Raw genomic sequence first — 24,665 nt, forward strand, 5'->3', positions numbered from 1 at the left:
CTGAGCTGAGAGCAAAGTGTATCACAGAGATATCACACAGTTTTCATAGTTTTGAATTTGCACGACATTAACAGAAAACTGTGAAACAAAATTGTATAACATGATTAAATTTGATTTTATTCAAAACAGCTAAGCAATAATTATAACCAATGCTGCTAAAACAACAGAACAACGGAATCATTGCAGTAATTATAACTGACTGAAAATGTTTCGAAACAACTGAATTCTTTTTGTACACAAGGGCTACGTGTAGGACCTTATTTAAGTCAGCTGACTAGTGGTGCACAGCAACAATGGGGGATAAAAAAAGCACAACTCTATGCTTCACACAGCCAGAGAAATCTCTTTCTCTGGCATTTCATTAAAATGTCTTTAAACCATATTAACAGTAGAATGGTAAATTAATTTAGGCAAAAAAAAGTTATGTATTAAAATATTTTTAATATGTTTATATGACTCAGTTGGCCTTCAGTCCGGAGGACTGTCGTACTCTTTCTACCACAAAAATGAATATTCATGAACAAATTGACAAAAAGAGTTTGGAAATGCATTTCTGCAAGAAACAAGCCTTGAATGTGTGGTATTCATTCAATTTTCTGGTGTTTTGATCCTTTTAGGAAAAACTTTAGGTTAATGTTTTTGTGTTTGCCATCATTTTGTCACATTTTCATGCATCTTAAAGGTGGTGGAACTAGCCTGACTACTAGTGTAAGGGCAACTCTGTGGTTAACAGTGGCTAAAACAAATTCACACATTGTTGAGCTGGTATCATCTGTCAGTCTTTAAAGAACCTGCAGCTGTCATTGGCCACTGTTGAGATTTGTTTTGGGTCCTGTGTCTGATCATGCTTGTTTATGTTTTCCAGGTAGTGCTTTACCTCATTTCCTTAGGTTTAGTTTCTAATTTGTTCTCTTTACAGTGCATTTTAGTTCTGTTACTTCTGCAAGACTTATCCTTTGGTTTCATTGTCTTTGTTTCTCTATTCAGTTCCAATCATGTTGTCATTATATCATCAGCCACTGCCACCATAATCAGCTTCATTCAATCCACCTGCTTCGTGCCAATCAGTCTCACTGTTTTCACCTATGCCGTGCGCCATATATACTCTTCTGTCTACTCCTCTCCTGCCTTCATGCCTCGCCTTTTAAGTATTTTCCTTATAAAACATTTATACTCACCTTGTGCCTCTGCCTGTATGTCTGCACTTTGGTCTGCTCCGAGAACCACATACGTGGCAGCAACAAGTTGTTGTATGTGTCACATCTTGATAGACTTTCCAATTGTTGAGGCTCTATTTAATTAAAAGTTCTTAGTTTACTTGAATAGGTAAAAGAACTCTGAAAGTCTATAATAATTCAAATATGCAGTAAAAAGTCATGAATGATAAATCCAATACAGTGGGGAGAACAAGTATTTGATACACTGCAGATTTTGCAGGTTATCCCACTTGCAAAGCATGTAGAAGTCTTTAATTTTTATCATGGGTACTCTTCAACTGTGAGTGATGGCATCTAAAACAAAAATCCAAAAAGCATGGAGGTGGAAACATCATTCTTTGGGGACGCTTTTCTGCAAATGGGACAGGACGACTGTATCGTATTGAGGGGAGGATGGATGGGGCCATGTATCGGGAGATCTTAGCCAACAACCTCCTTCCCTCAGTAAGGGCATTGAAGATGGGTCGTGGCTGGGTCTTCCAGCATGACAACGACCCGAAGCACACAGCCAGGGCAACTAAGGAGTGGCTCCGAAAGAAGCAGCTGATGGTCCTGGAGTGGCCTGGCCAGTCTTCAGACCTGAACCCATTCGAAAATGTTTGGAGGGAGCTGAAAGTCAGAATTGCGCAGCGACAGCCCCAAAATGTGAAGGATCTGTATGGAGGAGTGGTCCAAAATCCCTCCTGCAGTGTGTGCAAACCTCGTCAAGAACTATAGGAAACGTCTGACATCTGGATTTGCAAACAAAGGTTTCTGCACCAAATATTAAGTTTTGTTTTTCTGATATGAAACCACTGTTCCAACTGTCCTTGTTCATCCAGGTTTGGCAAATGCAAAAATGACACAAAAGTGATAATATTTTAATTTCTTATTTACTCTCAAAGTTATTTATTTTAGCTTTTTTTTGTGTATTGCTGTTTTATTAACCGTACCTCTAAAAGACCTACAATGTGTCATAGTGAAATATTACTATTTTTAATTTTAGTCATAGCATTGTTAATACTTTTTGCATACAATCTGTTGGTTCATCGCAATAAACCAACCTTTTGCGATAAAGTTTAAAATTCTCATTTCAGAAAGTGAAACTCATATGGATTCATTACAAGTAAAGTCAAATGTTTTAAGGCTTCATGTCTTGTAATTTGGATGATTTTGGCTTACAGATAACAAAAACCTCAAATTGTTTCAGAAAATTTGAATATTACATAAGATAGATAAAAAAGGATATTACAAACAAATGTCAGGCTTCTGAAAAGTATGCTCATTTCTATGAACTCAATACTTTATTGGGTCTCCTTTTGCATGAATTCCTGCATCAATGCAGTGCAGCATGGAGGCAATTAGCCTATGGTTCTTCTGAGTGGCCTTCATGTCATTTGCATTGTTGGTTCTGGTGTCTCTCATCTTCCTCCTGACAATACTGCATAGATTCTCTATGGGTTTCAGGTCAGGGATGTTTGCTGGCTAATCAAGCCCAGTCACACCATGGTCATTGGACCAGCTTTTGGTACCTTTGGCAGTGTGGGCAGGTTCCAAGTCCTGCTGGGCAATGAAATCAGCATTTGCATAAGGCTTGTCAGCAGAAGGGGGCATGGAGTGCTCTTGAATTTCCTGGTAGATGGCTACGTTGACTGTGGACTTCAGAAAACACAGTGGACCGACACCAGCAGATGATATGGTACCCCAAATCATCACTGACTGTGAAAACTTCACACTGGACTTAACATAGATTCTGTGTCTCTCCATTCTTCTTTCAGATTCTGGGACCTTGATTTCAAAATGAAATGCAGAATTTACTTTCCCCTGAAAAGAAGACTTTGGACCACTGAGCAACAGTCCACTTCTTTTTCTCCGTTGCCTAAATTAGTTGCTTCTGACATTGCATCTGGTTTGAGAGTGGGCCGACACAAAAATACAATATCTGCAATGCAATATGTAACCCAAAATAATCAAAATAAGAAGTAAAGCCTTGGGATATTTTACACTATGTCAAGTAAATCAATATAATATTTGCGATATACCTGTACATTAACTATTTAAATGTCGGAATGTGTGGTCTGGGAGTAGAACCCAGACGCAGACAGGAACAGGGAATGAACATTTTAAAACTTAGTCATGAAATGGAAAAACCTACAAAGAACACAAGGAAAACAGGACATGAAGAATAGGCAGTCACAGGCAGTGAATGGGGGTGCAACAAGAAATACAGGGCATGGTAACTGCCAATGAAATAGGCATAGTATGGACAGAAAACTGACAGAGTAATGGAAGAATCCAGTGGCGAACAAAGCAAAATCAGGATCTTAAATACTGAGGCAGGGGTGGAAGATGACAAAAGACCCAGATGAGCCAATCAGAAGAAATGTGGAGCAGCAGGGAAGATGAGGGAGGGAGAATAATTAACACAGAGGAAGTTGAACAAAGATACAAAGAACTACAAACTAAGGAGAAGAAATAAGCTGAGATGTAAGAGAAATAAGTCCAAATAGCACAAAAGCACAGACCCCAAGAATAAACTAAGACACTAAACACAAAAGCATGAACTAATATGCCAGACCTTAGTGGCAATAACAGCAACGGAATGTGATAAGACCTTATCGAACATAAATAAACAGCAAGGAATTGCTCGAAACCAAAAGCCAAAACCCAAACACCTGGAGATTGTGACACTAAATGGACCAAGAAGATACAAGAGACAAATAAAAGCAATGTGTAACATTGAATCAAACAGCCTCGAAAGGATCAGACAACAACAGTTTCTTGCCTACGTGATTTATTTATGCCCACAGCGTATTTATAGGAGTTTGTTTAAAAAAAAGGAGAAAAAAGTCGCTAGTGGTCAGAAAAGGGTATAAAATAATGACAAAGTCACTAAGTTGGCTACGCTGAATGTTACCTGGGGCCTATTTATATTTAGCGATGCATATTTTTATTTTTTTATGCCTGGATTTTGTCAGGGTACCCCAGTTTCCTCCCACAGTCCAGAAAGGATCCAATATATTGGCTGACTGGCCAATTTATTTTGCCCTTTGTTTGAAATGTGTGTATTTTTGTTTCCTTGTGATGGGCTGGTGACCAGTCCAGGATGTACTTCACCTCTTACACAATGACAGAGGGTTTAGTATCCAGTTCACCTACTGGAACCCTGGACAAAATTAAGCTTGGATGGATGGACGGATGGACGGACGGACGGACGGGAGCAGTGAGAGTGGGAAAACAAAAAAGAAAATGAGAATTCTGATCACACAAATCTTTTCAAACCCTTTAAATACTTGAGGACTTTTTTGCATGTTTACTGCAGACACTGTTTTGAAATTTTGCTTGTATAAAAACAGAGGAAAAGAGAAGAAAACAAGAATTCTACAATGAATTTAACTCCACTACCACTGGCAAACCATTGCATTACTGTATCATGGTTTCTATCTGTTGCACAACTGAGACTAAGGAGAAAGAAAAAACCTTTAAGACATGTTATCCTTCAGGGAGTTCCCTAGTCGCCATAATCTCCAAAGAGATCTTAAAACAGTTTGCTCTGAATGTACCTAAAGGTTTCATGCAGCTGTGGGAATTTGCAGCATCAATAATCTGAATTCACAGGTACAGTAATCCCTTTTAAAGAACCAGAATTGTCAGACAGTGTTGATTTAAAAAAACTCTGCCAAGTCGGAAGAAGCATTAATAAGACCTTAATATTCAAATCCAGCACACAGCAGATTAGTTTTAAACTCTGGTTAACCTTTGAATTGAAAATTGCTAAATGCATATAACATAAGCAGTGAAAGCACTGCTGTTTAATTCAGTGTGACAGAGACTGACATTGACAACCAGCACGTGGCAAACAGGGATTATTTTAGTCTCTGGCACAGTGCATCACTGGTTTTCCTCTCCCTGAGGAAGATATTATTTATGCTATCCTTTAAACTTTCTCCCCCTGCATTCTGCTGACTCCGTTCATGTGCCTGACAAAAAAGCTGCATAAAAATGTCTTTTTTTCTGAAACAATATGTGCCTGTACAGCTCCAACTAGCAGATATCCATATGTAAGTACCGTAAATTCCGGATTATAAACCGCTACTTTTTTCACACACTTTGAACACTGCGGCCTATACAACGGTGCGGCTAATGCATGTTTTTATTCATGCTGCCATAAACATTTTGCCTGGTAACAGTAGACCAATCAAATTGATGAGTAGTTCAAAGAGGTCCAATGAACTTGTGCGATAAATCAAGAGCACTTTCACAATTCAATTACCAGTATTGTAAATCAGACATTTATATTCACCCTCATCAACATGGAAAATCACCAACGGGTTTTGAAATGCTGGACTGCTGCGTGAAATAGAGGACCGGTGCGCTGAAGTTAGAGCATCAGCGAAGAGGCTGAAGTGAGTGACGAGATCCTGAAGCTGTTCAATTCGGACACTGAAGAACAGGACTTTGATGGTTTCAGGTTGCAGGAAGAAGATGAAGAAGGCGATCAATGAAGGCGATCAATGCCTTTTGAACTGGTAGGCTGCAGTGTATATCAGTTAGGAGATATTGGAATGTTGTTCGTGCGCTGTTCAGTAAAAAAGCATTAGCAACGAAATTTGTGTGTTACTGATAACGTACGTATATTTAAAGGTAGCCGTGTTAGTCACTGTTTGAAAAAAAAGCATTTGCAATATGCATTTGTTTATATTACCATAAGGATGAAGTTAAAAGTAAAAAATTCCTCACGTGTAATATCTTTCTGTGTAAATCATATTACAATGTCGGACACCCGCGGCTTAACATCCGGTGCGGCCTGTACAAGTACAAAATTGGTTTTTGTTCTAAAATTAGAGCATGCTGCTTTTAATCAGGTGTGCTCTGTAGTCCGGAATTCACGGTAAGTGGTTAAACAACAGGTTATGCCACAGATAGAGGTGTAAACTGCAAATATCTTGACATTATTTTACTAATTTTGAATTACTGTCACGTCAATTATTTAATAGGACTTAAACGCGCTTGTAGAACACTGAATAATTAGATTATTAGCCCTAACTTACTATGTATGTCCACCCATGCTTATTTTTCTGCACCCACCTGATGATGTGGAAGATGGCCGATATAAGGAGCTCATTGTAGATCGCCACAGCAATGTAACGTGGCTCGTGGAAAGCAGAGGGGATGGTGCGGACGGCATAGCACAAGTACACTCCCCACAGCAGGAACAGGAACTCAGCTGAAACAAAGACAGTCATGCTTATAAAAGTTCACCAGTAAAAGTTGCTCAAATGTTTGTTGTATGCATTATTGTTATCGATTTTGAGTGTGCAATTGTTCATCCCCCAGAAATTACATTTATTAAAACAAAGTACTGCATAATTGTAAAGGGGTAGGAGGCACACATTTCCTGATTAAAATCTGGAATGGTGAATTTACATGTATGTTTTGGGTCATGTTGTAGAGTCTGGTTCTGGTTCAGCTTTCATTTTTTCCTAAAGATGATCTCACATTTTCAAGCACCTTTGCAGTAGAATTCCAGTTGGATTCTATGATGATGATGAACTGGCCAGGTCCAGCTGCAACAAATCCTACCAAAATCATGACTTCTACTTCCATGCTTCATGCAAAAAACTTTCCTCTGTTCTGGTGTCCAAAAAATTCAATTTATGCCTCATCTGTCCAAATAAAATTATTCCAGAAGTCCTGGTGTTTGTCTACATTCACTCTATAAAACATCAGCCTGGCCTTTCATGTTCTTTTTACAGAACAAATGTTTCCTATTTCTACAATTCCCATGAGAGTTAAACTTGTGCAGTCTTTTTCTGATTGTAAAGACATGCACTTTCAAATCAAGTAGCAAGAGCCTGGTCTAGGTCCTGTGATGGCATCTTCTTTTACCATATTGTAGTCAGCTTTCACGGTGAACTTGCTTGGATGGTCAGACCTGGGAAGGTTGGCATTTGCCTATTGGTTTTAGACTATTTTCCATATAGAATGAATGACTGAATTCTCTGGAGAGTTTTAATCCCCTACCCAATTGATGAGCTACTAAAATTTTTCTTTCCAACAGCCTTGGATCTGACCATTGTGTTCACTCTAACTTCAGCCATCAATGGCACACCAAACTAAAAAGCTACAGGTCCTTCAAAATGCTGAGTAATGATGTTTTAGACTTGTCCACCTTGTACGATGTGTAATTTCAGCCATTTTCAGCGGGAATAATTGGGGGCTTTTCCTAATTTTTTCTTCACCAAAATTAGTATTTTGTTAATAATGCTTTACAGAAAGGTTCAAAAGTATTTTCTTCATTTTTTTTATTCTTTACTTGAATCTCTCAATATAGTTCAAATTGATGTTACATACAGTGGGGAGAACAAGTATTTGATACGCTAGAAGTCTTTAATATTTATTATATGTACTCTTCAACTGTGAGTGACGGAATCTAATACAAAAATCCAGAAAATCATCGTGTGATTTTTAAGTAATTAGGTTCTTCCTTAAGAAGCCCTCCTGTATTAACTGCACCTGTTTGAACTCATTATCTGTATAAAAGACACCTCAAACAAACAAACAAACAAACTCCAACCTCTCCACAATGGCCAAGACCAGAGAATCTGTGTAAGGATTTCAGGAATAAAATAATAGATCTTCACAAGGCTGGGATGGGCTACAGGAAAACAGCCAAGCAACTTGGTGAGAAGGCAACAACTGTTGGAGCAATTCTAATAAAATGGAAGAAGTTCAAGATGACGGTCAGTCTGGGGCTCCATGCGAGATCTCACCTCATGGGGCATCAATGATCATGAGGAAGGTGAGGGATCATCCCAGAACTACATGGCAGGACCTAGTCAATGACCTGAAGAGAGCTGGGACCACAGTCTCAAAGAAGACCATTAGTAACACACTACACCGCCATGGATTAAAATCCAGCAGCGCACGCAGGGTCCCCGTGCTCAAGCCAAGGCAGCACATGTCCAGGCCCGTCTGAAGTTCCAGAAGAGGAATGGGTGAAGGTCATGCGGTCTGATGAGACAAAAATAGAGCTTTTTGGTCTAAACTCCACTTGCTGTGTTTGGAGGAAGAAGAAGGATGAGTGCAACCCCAAGAACACCATCCCTACCGCAAAGCATGGAGGTGGAAACTAGAGGGTGACATGGGAGTGGATTTTCTCTCCTGTCCCATCCCGGTCCCACAGAAAAAAGTCTTGTCCCAACCCAATCCCAGGCGAGCATAAAAATCCTGTCCCATTCCACTCCTGGTGAATTGACTCCCACTCCCGTCTCGCTCTAATTTAGAACGACTCCCACTCCTGTGCCACTCCCATTTTTGTTTTCTTCATTTAGTCTTTTGGCAATTTTTCCGAAGGACCAGTTAGGTCCCTGTTTTTAGCTGTAATAAAGGCCAGTTAAAGTAAAAAGAATAATAATCAAGAAATAATAAAAATATCAAACAAGGAAACAGACCATATCTATCTTAGTTGAATAAACAAAATGTACATAGTTGTATTTTACTCATTTATTAAGTGATTGTTTCCTTTGAACAATGACATTACTTTTATGTTTCAAATTCCTGAAACGAAAGAAAAATCCACCTAGAAAGAGAACTGTCCTTGGTGAACAAAAGTGCAAAAAGGCATTACCTTCACAATTTAGACACTGTACCACAATGGTACATAGGCCTGGTCCTCAGGGACCCCTTCCCTGTAAGTTTTAGATGTGTGTCTGCTCCAGAACACCTGATTCAAATTCTGACATGACCTCCTATACAGGCATCAAGAATGGAGGGTCAAACATCAATAAATAAATAAATGTTGGGAATGTCCCATAAGTGAAGTAAATGTAACATGAAAGAAATGTAACGTTAAATGTGCCATTAAATTAAAAGTACCATTTATGTATTTAATACATCATTAGAAACAATAAATGTACCATTATATCATGAAATGGACAATTATGCATTTAAATGTGCCACTGAATAATTAAGTATAATTTTAAAGACGACATGACGTAATTAGTGAAATGCTTAATTATTTAATGATGTATTAAATAAATTGTAAATTCAATTTATTGCTATTTCACAATGTATCTCTTTAATATCTTCCCCTGATGAAGCCTTTCCCCTCTACTGTGACAAAGGCTCTTAAATCTTTAGTGCACATGCGAGCAATTTTGTTGGTCAGATGAGACTTGACACATGATGGTACTTTTCATTTGACGAATGAAGAGATGCAGGGCTGATTCAATCCAGAATTAGCCTTACAAGTGTGCCTTTTGAGACCAGCAGTCCGGAACCGCTGGTGTACTTGATTACGACTAAACACGTTTTACATGCGGCAGAATGTGTTAACACTGCTACATTCAACTCTCCTGAAGTTTGGTAATATTTACGACTTTCCTGTCATCTCTATGAGTTTAATAGATAAGTCCTTACTTCTGACTTTAAGTTGCAAATCCAATCTTACCACGTCCAGTTCTCCACCTGTGTTTGCTCTCTCCTTTGCTGCGTTTTGAACGCAGGTGTAAAACATCGATCAGAAGCACTGTTGGCTTGTGGGTCGTGTAGTTCGTTTGACTCGCATTTGTGGGGATTATGAAAACAAAAACAAGTCATGTCATAATTTTCACACCATAATAATACTGCTTTTAAGCCTTAATTTATGAAGTTCAAAACCATAAGAAAGGAAAAAAATAAAACAGAATATAGGTTGTTTGAAATTATTTACCATCTTCATACCTTGTTTGATAGATTTTACAGGGTTGATTCTCAACTGCAACGGCTTGCCATGTCTTTTAGGAACGCCGTAACCTTAGTTATAACACACCTGCAGATCACCTCAAACTCCTCCTTTGTGATGACATCTTTGGAGTGGCTCCACTCTTTACCACCAACCTTACAGTTCGATGTTGCACTGTAAAATGGTGTTTGTCTTTTAACTGGCTGCTTGTCTTTTGGCTGATGCCAGTTACCACCACCCTGGTTCTGTTGCATCACTTGGGGACTGACTTTGTGCTTCTCCTTAGGCCTGTTCTCAGTTTGAATATTTAACACTGTAACTTTGCCTTTTCCTGCTCTGTCTGAACGGACACGTGTTTCCCACACAAGCTGTGCATATCTACAAGTCTCCTGCATAGAGAGATTCTCTGTTATACAATGCATGTTCACTTCATACTGGACGCTAACGTGGAGGTTGTGAAGAAACAAAGACTTAAAAGTGTGGTCTTCTTCAAGACCTGGAGCATAACATCCCTGAAAGTAAGCTGTCTTCAAACGGTGGAAATATTCTCGGGGAGGTTCATCTTGTTTTTGCAAAACTGTCAAAGCATTAATAGTGGCAGCGGCTTCATCTCTGTAAACATAGTACTCTTCTCTAAGAGCCTGGCAGAAAGCTGGATAACTGTCACTCATTTCTGGAGGAAGAGTTTTTATGAACACATGAACACTCTTAGCTGTTGTTTTCCAAATAAGCCTCAGCTTCTCATGATCAGAAGGAAAACGCAAGTCAAGAAGACAATGTTCAATCTCAAACAGGTAAGCCTCAATATTTGACTCCTGGCTACCTGGATCAAAAACTTCTATGTCCTTAGCAAGGGATTCAAGCTGTTTGAAACGGACACCATGCTCCCAAGGTGGACCACGTCCATCTGAGAAGTCATGCTGGTTAGATTCATAAGATCCTGACCTAACCTCTGGGGAAGAAAACAGGTTTTCTCATGATTTAAATGAGAGCTTTCTAATGAATGGACTCGTGCAAGTGGTGGTGGGTCAGGTTGGATTGAGTCACCTGAGAACCATGTGCGTCTCTCCTGGCCCCTAGGGGTCGACACAGAGTCAGAAGGGAGAGGGGTGCCGATCAGGCCGGAACAGTGCTCCTCCCACCGAATTGGACCACTTGTGCACGCTGAGTCCAGCACTTGTTCATCTTGGTGGTTGTTCACTGCAATGGGATTTGGCAGGAAACCACTGGAGATCATCTGACTTCCAACACTTTTGTTAAGGTCTGTGGAAGTAAGTTGAACACTTTGACTAAATTTAGGAAGGGGAGACTCTGACCTAGGTGCTGAATGCCTGCTGTCTGAGTCTGCCCCCTGCTGTGGCTCCTGCAGCTGCTGTGAGTGAAAATCCGGTACCTGAAAGGTGGGGGCCTGTTCCCCCCTTTGGGATGAAGCTTTCTTGAGCTCGTATGTCTTCAGGTCGACTAACTTTGCTTCAGCTTTCTGCATCCTCTCCTCAGCTTTTGAGAGCTCAAGCTTTGCAGCATTCTCCCTTTGAAGAGCCATCTGATGGTCAGTCTGTAACTGAAGATATCTTTTAGCTTCCAGTTTTGATTTCTGCTGATACAAGGTAAGCTGACAAAGAACATCTGAAATCAGAGCCTCTCTAGTCGGATACTTAATGAAGTTTACCATCCATCTCCTGAATCCTCTCATCACATGTGGCAAGATCAAACTGATTTAAAGCATCCCGCTCATCTGGAGACAAACGGAAGAGATCAGCAACCACCACTTTCTGCATCTCCACATCTGCTGAATTCATAACGGAGTTTGATTCCATCATTCTGGCAGACACTACAAAACAACAACAAAGTTATGAGAAATTGCTAAAAGCAACAACATCCAACAAATGTATGTCCACCTATATACAGGGGTTGGACAAGGAAACTGAAACACCTGTCATTTTAGTGTGGGAAGTTTCATGGCTAAATTGGACCAGCCTGGTAGCCAGTCTTCATTGATTGCACATTGCACCAGTAAGAGCAGAGTGTGAAGGTTCAATTAGCAGGGTAAGAGCACAGTTTTGCTCAAAATATTGAAATGCACACAACATTATGGGTGACATACCACAGTTCAAAAGAGGACAAATTGTTGGTGCACGTCTTGCTGGCGCATCTGTGACCAAGACAGCAAGTCTTTGTGATGTATCAAGAGCCACGGTATCCAGGGTAATGTCAGCATACCACCAAGAAGGACAAACCACATCCAACAGCATTAACTGTGGACGTAAGAGGAAGCTGTCTGAAAGGGATGTTCGGGTGCTAACCCGGATTGTATCCAAAAAACATAAAACCACGGCTGCCCAAATCACGGCAGAATTAAATGTGCACCTCAACTCTCCTGTTTCCACCAGAACTGTCCGTCGGGAGCTCCACAGGGTCAATATACACGGCCGGGCTGCTATAGCCAAACCTTTGGTCACTCATGCCAATGCCAAACGTTGGTTTCAATGGTGCAAGGAGCGCAAATCTTGGGCTGTGGACAATGTGAAACATGTATTGTTCTCTGATGAGTCCACCTTTACTGTTTTCCCCACATCCGGGAGAGTTACGGTGTGGAGAAGCCCCAAAGAAGCGTACCACCCAGACTGTTGCATGCCCAGAATGAAGCATGGGGGTGGATCAGTGATGGTTTGGGCTGCCATATCATGGCATTCCCTTGGCCCAATACTTGTGCTAGATGGGTGCATCACTGCCAAGGACTACCGAACCATTCTTGAGGACCATGTGCATCCCAGTGGTTCAAACATTGTATCCTGAAGGCGGTGCCGTGTATCAGGATGACAATGCACCAATACACACAGCAAGACTGGTGAAAGATTGGTTTGATGAACATGAAAGGGAAGTTGAACATCTCCCATGGCCTGCACAGTCACCAGATCTAAATATTATTGAGCCACTTTGGGGTGTTTTGGAGGAGCGAGTCAGGAAACGTTTTCCTCCACCAGTATCACGTAGTGACCTGGCCACTATCCTGGAAGAAGAATGGCTTAAAATCTCTCTGACCACTGTGCAGGACTTGTATATGTCATTCCCAAGACGAATTGACGCTGTATTGGCCACAAAAGGAGGCCCTACACCATACTAATAAATTATTGTGGTCTAAAACCAGGTGTTTCAATTTCATTGTCCAACCCCTGTATGTATTTTTGACTATACATATAGAGGTTGGACAATGAAATTGAAACACCTGGTTTTAGACTACAATAATTTATTAGTATGGTGTAGGGCCTCCGTTTACGGCCAATACAGCGTCAATTCGTCTTGGGAATGACATATACAAGTCCTGCACAGTGGTCAGAGAGATTTTAAGCCATTCTTCTTCCAGGATAGTGGCCAGGTCACTACGTGATACTGGTGGAGGAAAACGTTTCCTGGCTCGCTCCTCCAAAACACCCCAAAGTGGCTCAATAATATTTAGATCTGGTGACTGTGCAGGCCATGGGAGATGTTCAACTTCACTTTCATGTTCATCAAACCAATATTTCACCAGTCTTGCTGTGTGTATTGGTGCATTGTCATCCTGATACACGGCACCGCCTTCAGGATACAATGTTTGAACCATTGGATGCACATGGTCCCGAAGAATGATTCGGTAGTCCTTGGCAGTGACGCGCCCATCTAGCACAAGTATTGGGCCAAGGGAATGCCATGATATGGCAGCCCAAACCATCACTGATCCACCCCCATGCTTCACTCTGGGCATGCCACAAGTCTGGGTGGTACTCTTCTTTGGGGCTTCTCCATACCGTAACTCTCCCGGATGTGGGGAAAACAGTAAAGGTGGACTCATCAGAGAACAATACATGTTTCACATTGTCCACAGCCCAAGATTTGTGCTCCTTGCACCATTGAAACCGACGTTTGGCATTGGCATGAGTGACCAAAGGTTTGGCTATTGCAGCCCGGCTGTGTATATTGACCCTGTGGAGCTCTCGACGGACAGTTCTGGTGGAAACAGGAGAGTTGAGCTGCACATTTAATTCTGCCGTGATTTGGGCAGCCGTGGTTTTATGTTTTTTGGATACAATCCGGGTTAGCACCCGAACATCCCTTTCAGACAGCTTCTTCTTGCGTCCACAGTTAATCCTGTTGGATGTGGTTCGTCCTTCTTGGTGGTATGCTGACATTACCCTGGATACAGTGGCTCTTGATACATCACAAAGACTTGCTGTCTTGGTCACAGATGCGCCAGCAAGATGTGAACCAAGAATTTGTCCTCTTTTGAACTCTGGTATGTCACCCATAATGTTGTGTGCATTTCAATATTTTGAGCAAAACTGTGCTCTTACCCTGCTAATTGAACCTTCACACTCTGCTCTTACTGGTGCAATGTGCAATCAATGAAGACTGGCTACCAGGCTGGTCCAATTTAGCCTTGAAACCTCCCACACTAAAATGACAGGCGTTTCAGTTTCATTGTCCAACACCTGTATATTGGAAACATTTGATTGTAAAATGGGTGCACCAGTCGATCATTCAACCTGTGACTTATGACAACTCTATGCTGTAAGTGTTACAATGCTATTCCTTTCTCTAAGGATATTTGTGATTTTAGCATTAATGTTTCACCTTTCTTTGGAGGAACTAGTGATTAGACACTACTCTTAACCTTTAAAGGAATTTTGTTTAAAATGCAAAGGAAAAATAAAATTGCTACACCTCCTAAGGGTAATAATTGTAATTTGACTTTTGATACACCCCCCTTTATGGCAGGGTGGATTAGATTAAATTTGTGATTTAATCTGGCAAAAATCCTGTTCTTTCAAAACATAAAACAAACTATAAAGTTCCTGAATGGATACATGCATCAAAATTAAGTCAGATACTTGCTATTAATCAGAAAAAGACGGACCCAAGATTCAGCCAGACACAGTACTGAAAGTTTAAAAGGTTATTCAGCCACAGGAAAACATCACACAGGTAACACTCCTCTCAGCTTCCAGGGATCACTGCTTTTGTCTTGAGTGGAACTTGAAGCCCAGAGGGGAAACCTCAGTGGGCGGCAGGCGGTGATCTCCACAGCACAGGTAAGAAGTGACTCCAGGCTGAATAATCCGAGGGCTAGGCTGGCTCAATAATCCAAGGACAGAAACAGGGTCAATGATCGGAACAAGAGGCATCAGGCAAGGGGCAAGCAGAGGCATAAACCAGATGTAGGAAACAAGGTCGACAACCAAAATCCAAATAGTCCGACAGGGAGCAGGCAGAGGCATAAATCCAAAGGCAAGGTAAGGTCAAGAGCAATGATCGGACAGGAAGGAACGCTGGATATCTTCTCACACGAAGTTAAGTTCAAAAATCTGGCACCGTCTGCTTGTCAGAGTCAGTATATATCAGGGAAGACACAAGTGCTTGGCATGCCACAGATTGCACTACACTGCAGCAGCCACCAGGTGCTTCTAATCTGCTGATTGCAGCCAGGGAGACAGAGTAGAGCAGATGTGCCAGAATCATAACAATACTAAAATTAACTGCAAAGTTAATTCAGTTTCAGATTGTGCTCTTACACAAAACACAGCCTTTGGATACAGATGTGCAGCAACTGTCTGGACAGTGAGGTTAACTGAAGTTAAACCAAGTCTCAAGTTATTGCTTACACAGAAGAAACCAGACTGGGTCAAAACATCTAACATTTTGCCTATGTAGCAGAGTTGATTGTTACCAGCACGGAGATATTGGAGTTATTAATTTTGACGAACGTCTAAATTTGTTAACTCCTGGAATGTCACGAGTTATAATGTTCTCTTAAATATAATCAGTGACATCTGATGTTAGAACTCTGATGTTTTGAGTCCTATTGTGACCAGTGACAGCTGGTTTTAAGCTAATTACTTGGTACAACAATAATGTGCAGTTGTGGTTTATTCATTTGCATTTATGTACAGTGCAAGCTGTTCATGATGATGTCCACCCAGCGGGACGCCAGCGGGACGCCAAAGATTTATAAATCTGAGAATATTATTTAATATTAATATTTTATCAAATAATATTTCGGTCTGTTAAGGTTTGTCCTGTGAATACCAGCCCAGTAAGGCGATGGTATTAGGACAGAATAGAAAGGTATGAGACAAGCTCTGACATTATTGAACAGCATAAACTCTGCACACACATGGAATGAATTCACACAATTTCTTAAAATACAAGAATTTATTAACAAAAATAAGTCAACTCAAAGTCAAACATCTTTCAATCAACAAACTCTTTACTTTGCTAAAACAATCCAACTAAACTACCAAGCAGAATTAAAGAATAGGGAAGACTAATGGGCTATGTACAATATAAACAAGTTGATGAGAGATGATTGAAAATCATGACCAAAAGAGTGATTATCTTGAAGAATCTGGAAATGAAGTTAAGTTAGTCTTGAAACCAACTTAGGCAATAATCAGCAAACTGGCTGCAATCAGCAGATTAGATGCACATTTCAAAAGGCAATTGATTCTAGTTTGTTTTCCCTCCTATTGGTTAGCTCTCGCTCCCGTCTACTCCCATTCATTTTTTTATCCTGTACCGTCCCAATCACGTGATCTTTACTAATGCTGTCTCCCATCCTGCGTGATCCATGGGATTCCCAAAGAAATGTCAGCCTATAGTGGAAACATCATTCTTTGGGGACGCTTTCTGCAAAGGGGACAGGATGACTGCACCGTATTGAGGGGAGGATGAATGGGGCCATGTATCGGGAGATCTTAGCCAACAACCTCCTCCCCTCAGTAAAGGCATTGAAGATGGGTCGTGGCTGGGTCTCCCAGCATGACAATGACCCGAAGCACACAGCCAGGGCAACTAAGGAGTGGCTTCGTAAGAAGCATCTCAAGGTCCTGGAATGTCCTAGCCAGTCTCCAGACCTGAACCCAATCAAAAATCTTTGGCGGGAGCTGAAAGTCCATATTGCCCAGCAACAGCCCCGAAACCTGAAGGATCTGGTGAAGATCTCTATGATGAAGTGGTCCAGAATCCCTGCAGCAGTGTGTGCAAACCTCGTCAAGATCTACAGGACACGTCTGATATCTGGAATTGCAAACAAAGGTTTCTGTCCCAAATATTAAGTTTTGTTTTTCTGATGTATCAAATACTTATGTCATTGTCAGAGTCTAGGAGTTTTTCATGTGTTGTTTTTTACCTGCTGCTAACACTTACCCACCACTACATGCCACCGAGATCCTCCGGTGTGGAGGGTAGCAGGTGTTCCTCATTTCTATCAACCTGGAGGAGTATAAGATGGTGGAGCTGTCAGCACTCCAGTGCCTGAGTGTTAACCTCTTTGGAAACCTCAAGTCCTGGTCTCACATTCTTGCGACCTTCAGCTCTGGCTCTAAGTCCTCAGTTTTGGAACCTGCCTCAGCCTAAGTACTCAAACCTCAGAAGAAACCCAGTTTGGTTCAATCTCCAGCTGACAGCTCAATACCAACTCCGCCAGGCAAGCGAACCCTGCGAACCCTCCACCAATTGTTCACCAAAGGCTCACCAGGTAACATCATCTCAGTTAAATTGATCCAGATTATTCAACTGCCCATACTCACCAAAGCCTCAGCAGAGTACTCACCGTCATCCTGTATTATTCACCGTTTCTGCAGCAGCGTCTGTTCAGTTCTCCCAGGCTCCGCATCATTCCTCCACGCCAACCTCTGTTCATCAAACAGTAAGCTAAAGATCTTGCTCCAGTTCCCAGTAACCCCATTTGTCTCCAGAGAACTTACCTGTCCTCCTTTCCCGTACAATGATGTGCCTCCAGTTCCAGTTCAACATCCATTACCTGTCAAAATAAACTTGTTAAACTTTTCTACATGCTTTGCAGGTGGGAAAACATGCAAAATCAGCAGTGTATCAAATGGTTGTTCTCCCCACTGTATCTTTGTCTATGTATGTATATAGAAAACATAGAAAACACTTGCTGTTATGGGGTGTCCTAACTTTTTTTTTGGTGCCTTGGAGAAAACATGCACTGCAAATTGACATTTGATGATGCCTTCATTGTGTCCCTATCAGATGTTGTACACTTGTAAAGGTTAACATTCACTTTTAGGGTATTAAATTGTTTGCCACAGAAATAAATAAATATAAGAAAACATCTTAGAGCTGTTATATGCCCTCCCACGTACTGCTTTCTTTAGAACATTCTCTGTTAACTATTCCCAGGATGCACCTTAGGACCAAACAGGAAGAAGGCTTTTCCATTAGAGTCCATATTTTATACAATACTCTGTACTGTGTGCTGTGGCTGCAGGCGTACTGTGTCTTTACCTGCCTTTAACTCTCTCCATAAAATGGTCATCTTTGTGAAAGCTCTGGCAATGTCTACCCTTTAGGAAAACATTTTATACATTCTGCTTATAATATCTTTTGAATTAGAAAGATAAGGTTTTGCTATTGGATATATTATTTGAGTGGCTAAGCATGAAGTACTGCAGGAATACTGTAAATGTATTACTGTGTTAGCGAGGAGGGTAGTTTTCAAATATGCACTATGATACCCCAGAAATGTTCATTTACATGTGAGGTATGTAAGTTCAACTGTAAATCACCATTACGGTGCATTGAAAAGGTATTCACACCTCTTTCCACATTTGGTCACATTACAACCACAAACATCAGTGTATTTTATTGGGATTTTAAGAGAGACAACAACACAAAGTAGTGCATACTTGGGGGATTTTGCATTTAAGTCAAGACTTTATAGAGGTATTCTGATATATGCCTCTCCCATGTTTGTTCATTTAGACACAGAAACCTGGCCATTCTTTGCAAAACAGTTCAAAATTAGTCATATTAGATAGAGAGCATATATTAACAGTAATTCTAAAATGTTGCCACAGATTTCACCTTAGATTTAGGTCTGGACTTTGACTGGGCCATTTTAAGAGGAACTTCCACCCTATTCTCAAGTCTTCTGCTAGGGTAGCAACATCAGAGCCATTGACTTTAAAATGCTCAACAATCTGATAAAGAAGGCTGGCTCTGTTCTGTGGACTCCTCTGGAACCTCTGGAGATCATTGTGCAAAGAAGCGTACTTCATAAAATGAAGAGCATCAAGTAGAACCCTGAGCATCCTCTTCATGAGACTGTCAGTGACAACAGAGTGTCTTCAGTCAGAGGCTTCTTCAGATCTCCTTTAAACAGAGCCCCCTGCACACCTTTGCAGCTACTTCAGAGTTACCATGGACATTATAGCTGTTTCTCTGGCTTATGTTCTCCTTGTCCAGCCAGTCAGTTTAGATATGGACAGTGTTTGGAAAAGTTTGCAATTGTGTCATACCCTTTCAATTTTCTGTTGATGGATTGAACTCTGCTCTGGGATGTTTAAAGCATAGTATGTTTTTTATGACCTATACCTTATTTAAACCTCTACAGGTTTACTCCAGACATAGCTGTCGTGTTTCTTGCTTTCCATGATTCTGTTTGTTCACTAATGTTTTCTTTTTTTTTTACCGTGTCCTGTCCGGCAGAGTATCGTTCAGAATTGTTGTCTGAGTGCCAAGAAATTGCCCAACAGATTTACTTTCACAAGCAGAGCATCACAGCTAATGCTTTAAAGCTCTGCTTGATATTTATAGAAGAAACTTTATTATAAACTTATTTGGGAATATTTCAATTGTTACGGACACGGAGACTGAAATGAAAAGGAAAAAAGAAGCTCAAAAACGAGAGAGATGGGGAAAAAGGGGACAAAAGGAGGAAAGAGTGGAGGAGAGAAAGAAGGATAAAGAGAATACAAGATTACACCCTGCTTGCTTATACACCTGCAGCTGTTTTTTTTTTTTTACAAAATAGTACACGGTAATTCTGAATGTAAAATGTACTTAGTGAGAGGTGCAGCCCAAAATAGAACATCTGTGTATCTGTCAACACCTGAAGCTTAACACCTGTGAGTATGGGTGTGGACGCGCTTTTGTATACAAGGTTTCTCCACAAAAATATGCAATAGCGAGTGTGAGGACCCACAGGCCTGCCCCATGGTCCCTGGACGGATACTGAGGAGATCTGAGTCACAGACATCTAAAGGCCCCCCAAAGCACAGGAACCCCAGGAAAACCACCGCCGGGACTACCGCAACCCCCCCCAGAGAAGAGCAGTGGAGAGTCCCAGGGGAACCACCCAGCAGCGACAGTGCAGAAGCCCCAAGGAGCTGCAGCGACGAGTCCACAGGCCCCGCCGGCAGCCGTCCACGCTCGAGCAGATCCAGCCATGGACCCAGAGGCCCAAGACCCCGGGACACACCACCTCCCAAGTAGAGGCCCGACAGAGCCCAGGGGGCCAGGCCCCGGCAAGCAGACACCGGGAGTGAGCCAGCCCACACCAAAGCACCCCATCGGGGCAACCAGCCCCCGGACCAAGGAGGTGGTACCCTTCCCTCCTGGGGCAGAGGCAGGCAGACAGCGCCGGTACTGGCCCGACCCGGGTGACCCAGGCCCAGTTCCCGCCCCCTGCCCCGAACCCAGTCCCCAACAACCCCCATCCACCTCCGGAGAGGGGGCTATGTACAAAAGAGGGGTCCACATGGCCCAAAGCAACCCGCCAACTGGAGCCGCCCCAGGATGGAGCAGTCCCGACCCCCCAACGAGCTCCGATCCCAACCCCATGAGTCTCCCACCCCCAGTGAACCCCAACAAGAACCTCCCCACAGGGCCACCCCCAACAAGGACACCGATATCGAACACATCCCCCCAAATCCAAATGGCACGAATCCCCACCCCCACAGGGGCACACCCCCACAGGTGAACTCCGTGGCCGAGAAGCCGATGAAGCTACACCCACACAGCGCAAGCTCCACACACAGCCCCGCTCTAAGAACCCCCGCCGCACCCCGCTCCCCACCACACAGCGCGCCGCAAAGGCCCTGCGCAACGCTACCCCCGCCCACCGGCGCAACAGGGCACACCCCATCCAGCACCGCACCCACAACCGGACCCCGACCCCACACCATGATGGGACAAACTCATCCACCAAGAGGTCCCCGGCCAGCGGCAGGCACCCAGGGCCAGTGACCCCACCACGACCCCTCAGCAACAAAAAACTCTACATCACTGCCACTGCAACGACCGCCCAGGGAGAAACACTATCCAGCTCAGCTCCACCATCGCCGCCCAGCCGATCCAAACGCCAGTGACCCCACGCCCTAGAAGTGGACACAACCCCTCCACCCCACAGGCCGCAGCCCCTCCACGCCCCCCCCCAGTCCACCGCCCCGATCCCCCCTCGGACAAGACAGCCAGCAGAGCAGGACACCTCCAAGCCCGCCCTACACCCCCAGACAGTGCCAGCAGCCCCAGCCCACCAGTCCACGAGAGGGATACATGCACCGGCCGGGGACCTGGGCCATGCAGGCCAACCGCTCCAGGCCAAGCACACCCCGCCAGCCGTCCCGGTGCAGTCACAAGACATGCTCTGCCGCCCCACCTACCCAACCGCAGCCCAGCGCCCGACCCCGGGCCAGGGCCAGGACCACAGAAGGAAGCCATGGAAAGAAGGCCACGGCGGCCCCAGTTACCGGGCACCCTGCCAACCCCACCCCCAAACTCGGGGGCACCCCCGCATGGCCATGAAGCAGTCCAGCTGGCCAGCCCCTCCATCAAAGCGGGGCCACTAATGTTTTCTAACAAAACTCCAAATCCTTGACAGAGCAGCTGGATTTATGCTGAGATTAATTTACACATAGTTGGACTGTAGTTAGCTATTAAGGTAACTAAAGGCAATTGGTTGCACTGGATTTACTCAGGGGTATCAGCGTAAAGAAGGTTGAGGGCAAATTGCACTACACTTAGCTTGTTTTATTTTCTTTCAATTCAGAGTTATGTGCTTCTTTGTGTTGGTTTATGCAAAAAATCCCAAAAGACATTGACACTGGAGGTTAGGGAGATGAAAAAGTTTAAGGGGTATGACTAGTCATCTGTATGACAGCACACAGCAAGATTCTGCTTAAAATTTTTAAAATTTTTTCCATGAAGTGGTCTTATAAAACAATAAGGAATTAGAAATGAATCCTCATCCGATGACAGCAGTGTTTGTTCTCCTCATGGAGCCTGCAGATAACTCGTTATCACCTAATGAAATTAAAGTATCAAAAACCTGAAGTAATTATTTTAGTGTGTGAAGCAGTGGACTCCGTCTCTGTACTGTGAAATTATGTCGTAGATCAATAAAATATAATCTTCAAAGAAAGACACAAACATAATGCATCATCTTTCACCGGCAGAAACAAATTTAAATTAAATGTAAATTTAATTTTGCAAACCCTTTTAATGAAGGTTTCCAATGAGGTTCAAAAGTGATTCAGTGGATAAGCTTTTTTTTTGTTTCATTTTTGCATATAGAAAAAAAGGATCAAGAACTCTGAAAAATAATACAGTATATTGGTATATGTCTGAATAGTTTTTTGAAATAATAATTAGGAGCATGCATAGTCTTTAGATCATCACTAACTACACGAGAATTATAAAGAGCTAATACAGGAAGAAATAATCATTGCATCATTGTACAGGTAAAAATAAATTACTTGTTTATTACCAGTTATTATCCATTATTCATAATGTTTTACAGTAGCTCTTTGCTGTTTATTGTGCTACATTTTTTTCACGAAGAGTTTTTTCTACACTTGTCAACATTAAAAGTAGGGGGAAAAAAAGAAAAGAGAAAAAGGCATTGCACGCAGCATTTTTTCAAAAGGCTCCAGAGCTTCTTTATGAGGTGCTCCCCGTCTTTCAGAGCAGCCTCAGCAGCATGTTCTCTCCAGCTGTTAGAGCAAACAGCAGGGCTCCCTCATTTCCTGGCTTGTCTACACAAATTCAAAGAAACAGCCAGGGATTCCTGTGTGTGTTTCAATCAGTGTGTGCGTCTGTTTGAAGATGTCACTGCTTCACAGCAACACACACAAATTTTTTCTGTAGATGCTGTTCCTCTGTCGCATCTCCACAGTAACCTTAGCTGTCCTCCCTCCACATGCTCGTCCTTCTCCATCTCTCCTTCTGAAGTTCTGTTGGAGGAAAAACCTCGTGTTGCATCGTTGGCCACAACCCGCAAGCAGCATACTTCGAACACTCTCCCCTTTCTTTCCCTGCCACTTTCACTTTCCCAGTCTGCCTGTCTGTCAGTTTTCAGGGTGATCTCTCAGGGATTTATCGTTTCCCTCTTTCCAAACAGGATTAGTCTCCCCTGCTGTCAGACTGGCTTCAGTAAGGCGTGCATCGCTGCCTCTTGCTTCAAGAATCTGTCACTGAAGAGGCTGTACAGTAGCACACACTGAAGGCCATCTGGATCATCACCAGTAATTCTTGCAATTTATTACAAGAAAGAATGGATTCAGGATGAAAGGTATAAGTTGAGAATTATTTTTGCCACACTTTCTTTCACACTCAATATGTGTGTACTTTGGTAATAAGATGGTAAACAATTTTACCAAATTTTTAAAAAACTGTAAAAAAGTGTTGTATAATTCTTTATGCACAATCTTTAGAAAATAAAAATAATGCCATTTGTTAAAAGACAAATAGCAAATATTTAAACACTGTATATACTGTTGGGTCCAGCCATGGATTACAACATTTAAAGGCCAGTTTGATCTTTTCTGGAATTTTTAAAATAAATCACAGTAACCTACTTCTAACTCAGCCAGGAGTAGTAACAGCGGACTTCTCCCGTGACATCACTGTTTGAATAAAAACCCCAAGTTCCAACAAACAGATCTCATTCCATGCGGATTCCAGACGGGAACCGGACAGGAGAGGCACAAAACATGTGTATGTTTCCTTGTTGGCAAGCAGACATGACTCTTCAACTTGGATCCAAAAGCAATTATGATCACATGAAGTTGATTGTAGTGATCGCAAAGAAGTTAAGTAACGATTTGCTTTTCGAGTAATCATCATTCATTCATATAAAGGGTTTAAAGAGACACTTGACTTTTCTTTTGAGGCCTCCAGAAGCAACCCTAATCAAAGCGGATTTCCCCGCGGCCTAGAAAAGAAGGCTGGGACCGCATTGCACGCCTTCCGGTGTGCACGTCCAGGTAGTGAGAGCTACCCCGCAGCATTGTGGCCAGTCAAGGTGCAGAGCTTGCCTTTGTCGTATGGTTCAGCCCTTCCCCACAGCTACGGAGGTTAGCTGCAAGCTAACCCTTTGTTTACCCACACCTGGATGTTTTTCCTTAACGCCCAGGACAGATTATTTTCAGCACGGTCCACGTAAAAGGTAGTGTTTTGGCAGAGAAGATTAGTTTAGAGTTAAATAATCGAAATAATGTTTGTTTAATGACATTTGTTTTTGATTGTATTGAGAAATTCAGCTACAGTAAGTGCTAGCAGACTAGCATTTAGATAAGAATGTGTTCTGTGTTTAAAGTTAAGATAAACTTTATTTAAAGGGTGGGTTTTAAACACAGAAGATCGGCCACAACGCGCCGCCCACGCTTATGCATTTCAACCCTTTTATTAGTAGTATTTTAAAAAGGTATGTGTTTGATTCTAATGACAAGCTATACATTTCTTTGTTAGCTCCAACCGCTAACAGCTAAGAACACATGCTCTCCCACTTTATGAGTCATCTGAAGATCATTTACCCAGAAAGGTTGTTAGTTTCCAGTCTAGAAAATATTATTTCCCTAAATATTATTTTACTAAACTTGATAACTAACTAAACAGCTACAGATCATTTACCCAGAAAGGTTGTTGGTCCTCATTCAAAATATTTCCTTAAATGTTTTTGTACTAGA

General features: G+C 42.2%; 1 protein-coding gene across 1 annotated transcript in view; it reads right to left on the reverse strand.

The window, feature by feature from the left end:
- The window catches only part of LOC124870217 (probable G-protein coupled receptor 158), a 134,122-nt gene that overhangs the window by 20,293 nt on the left and 89,164 nt on the right, over positions 1–24,665 (reverse strand). Inside the window, exon 8 of the mRNA XM_047368769.1 lies at positions 6,285–6,423. Coding sequence (XP_047224725.1) covers positions 6,285–6,423 — 139 coding nt within the window. The remainder of the gene's footprint in view (positions 1–6,284; positions 6,424–24,665) is intronic.

This window comes from Girardinichthys multiradiatus, chromosome 6 (assembly GCF_021462225.1).
Source record: "Girardinichthys multiradiatus isolate DD_20200921_A chromosome 6, DD_fGirMul_XY1, whole genome shotgun sequence".
NCBI classification, from domain to species: Eukaryota; Metazoa; Chordata; class Actinopteri; order Cyprinodontiformes; family Goodeidae; genus Girardinichthys; species Girardinichthys multiradiatus.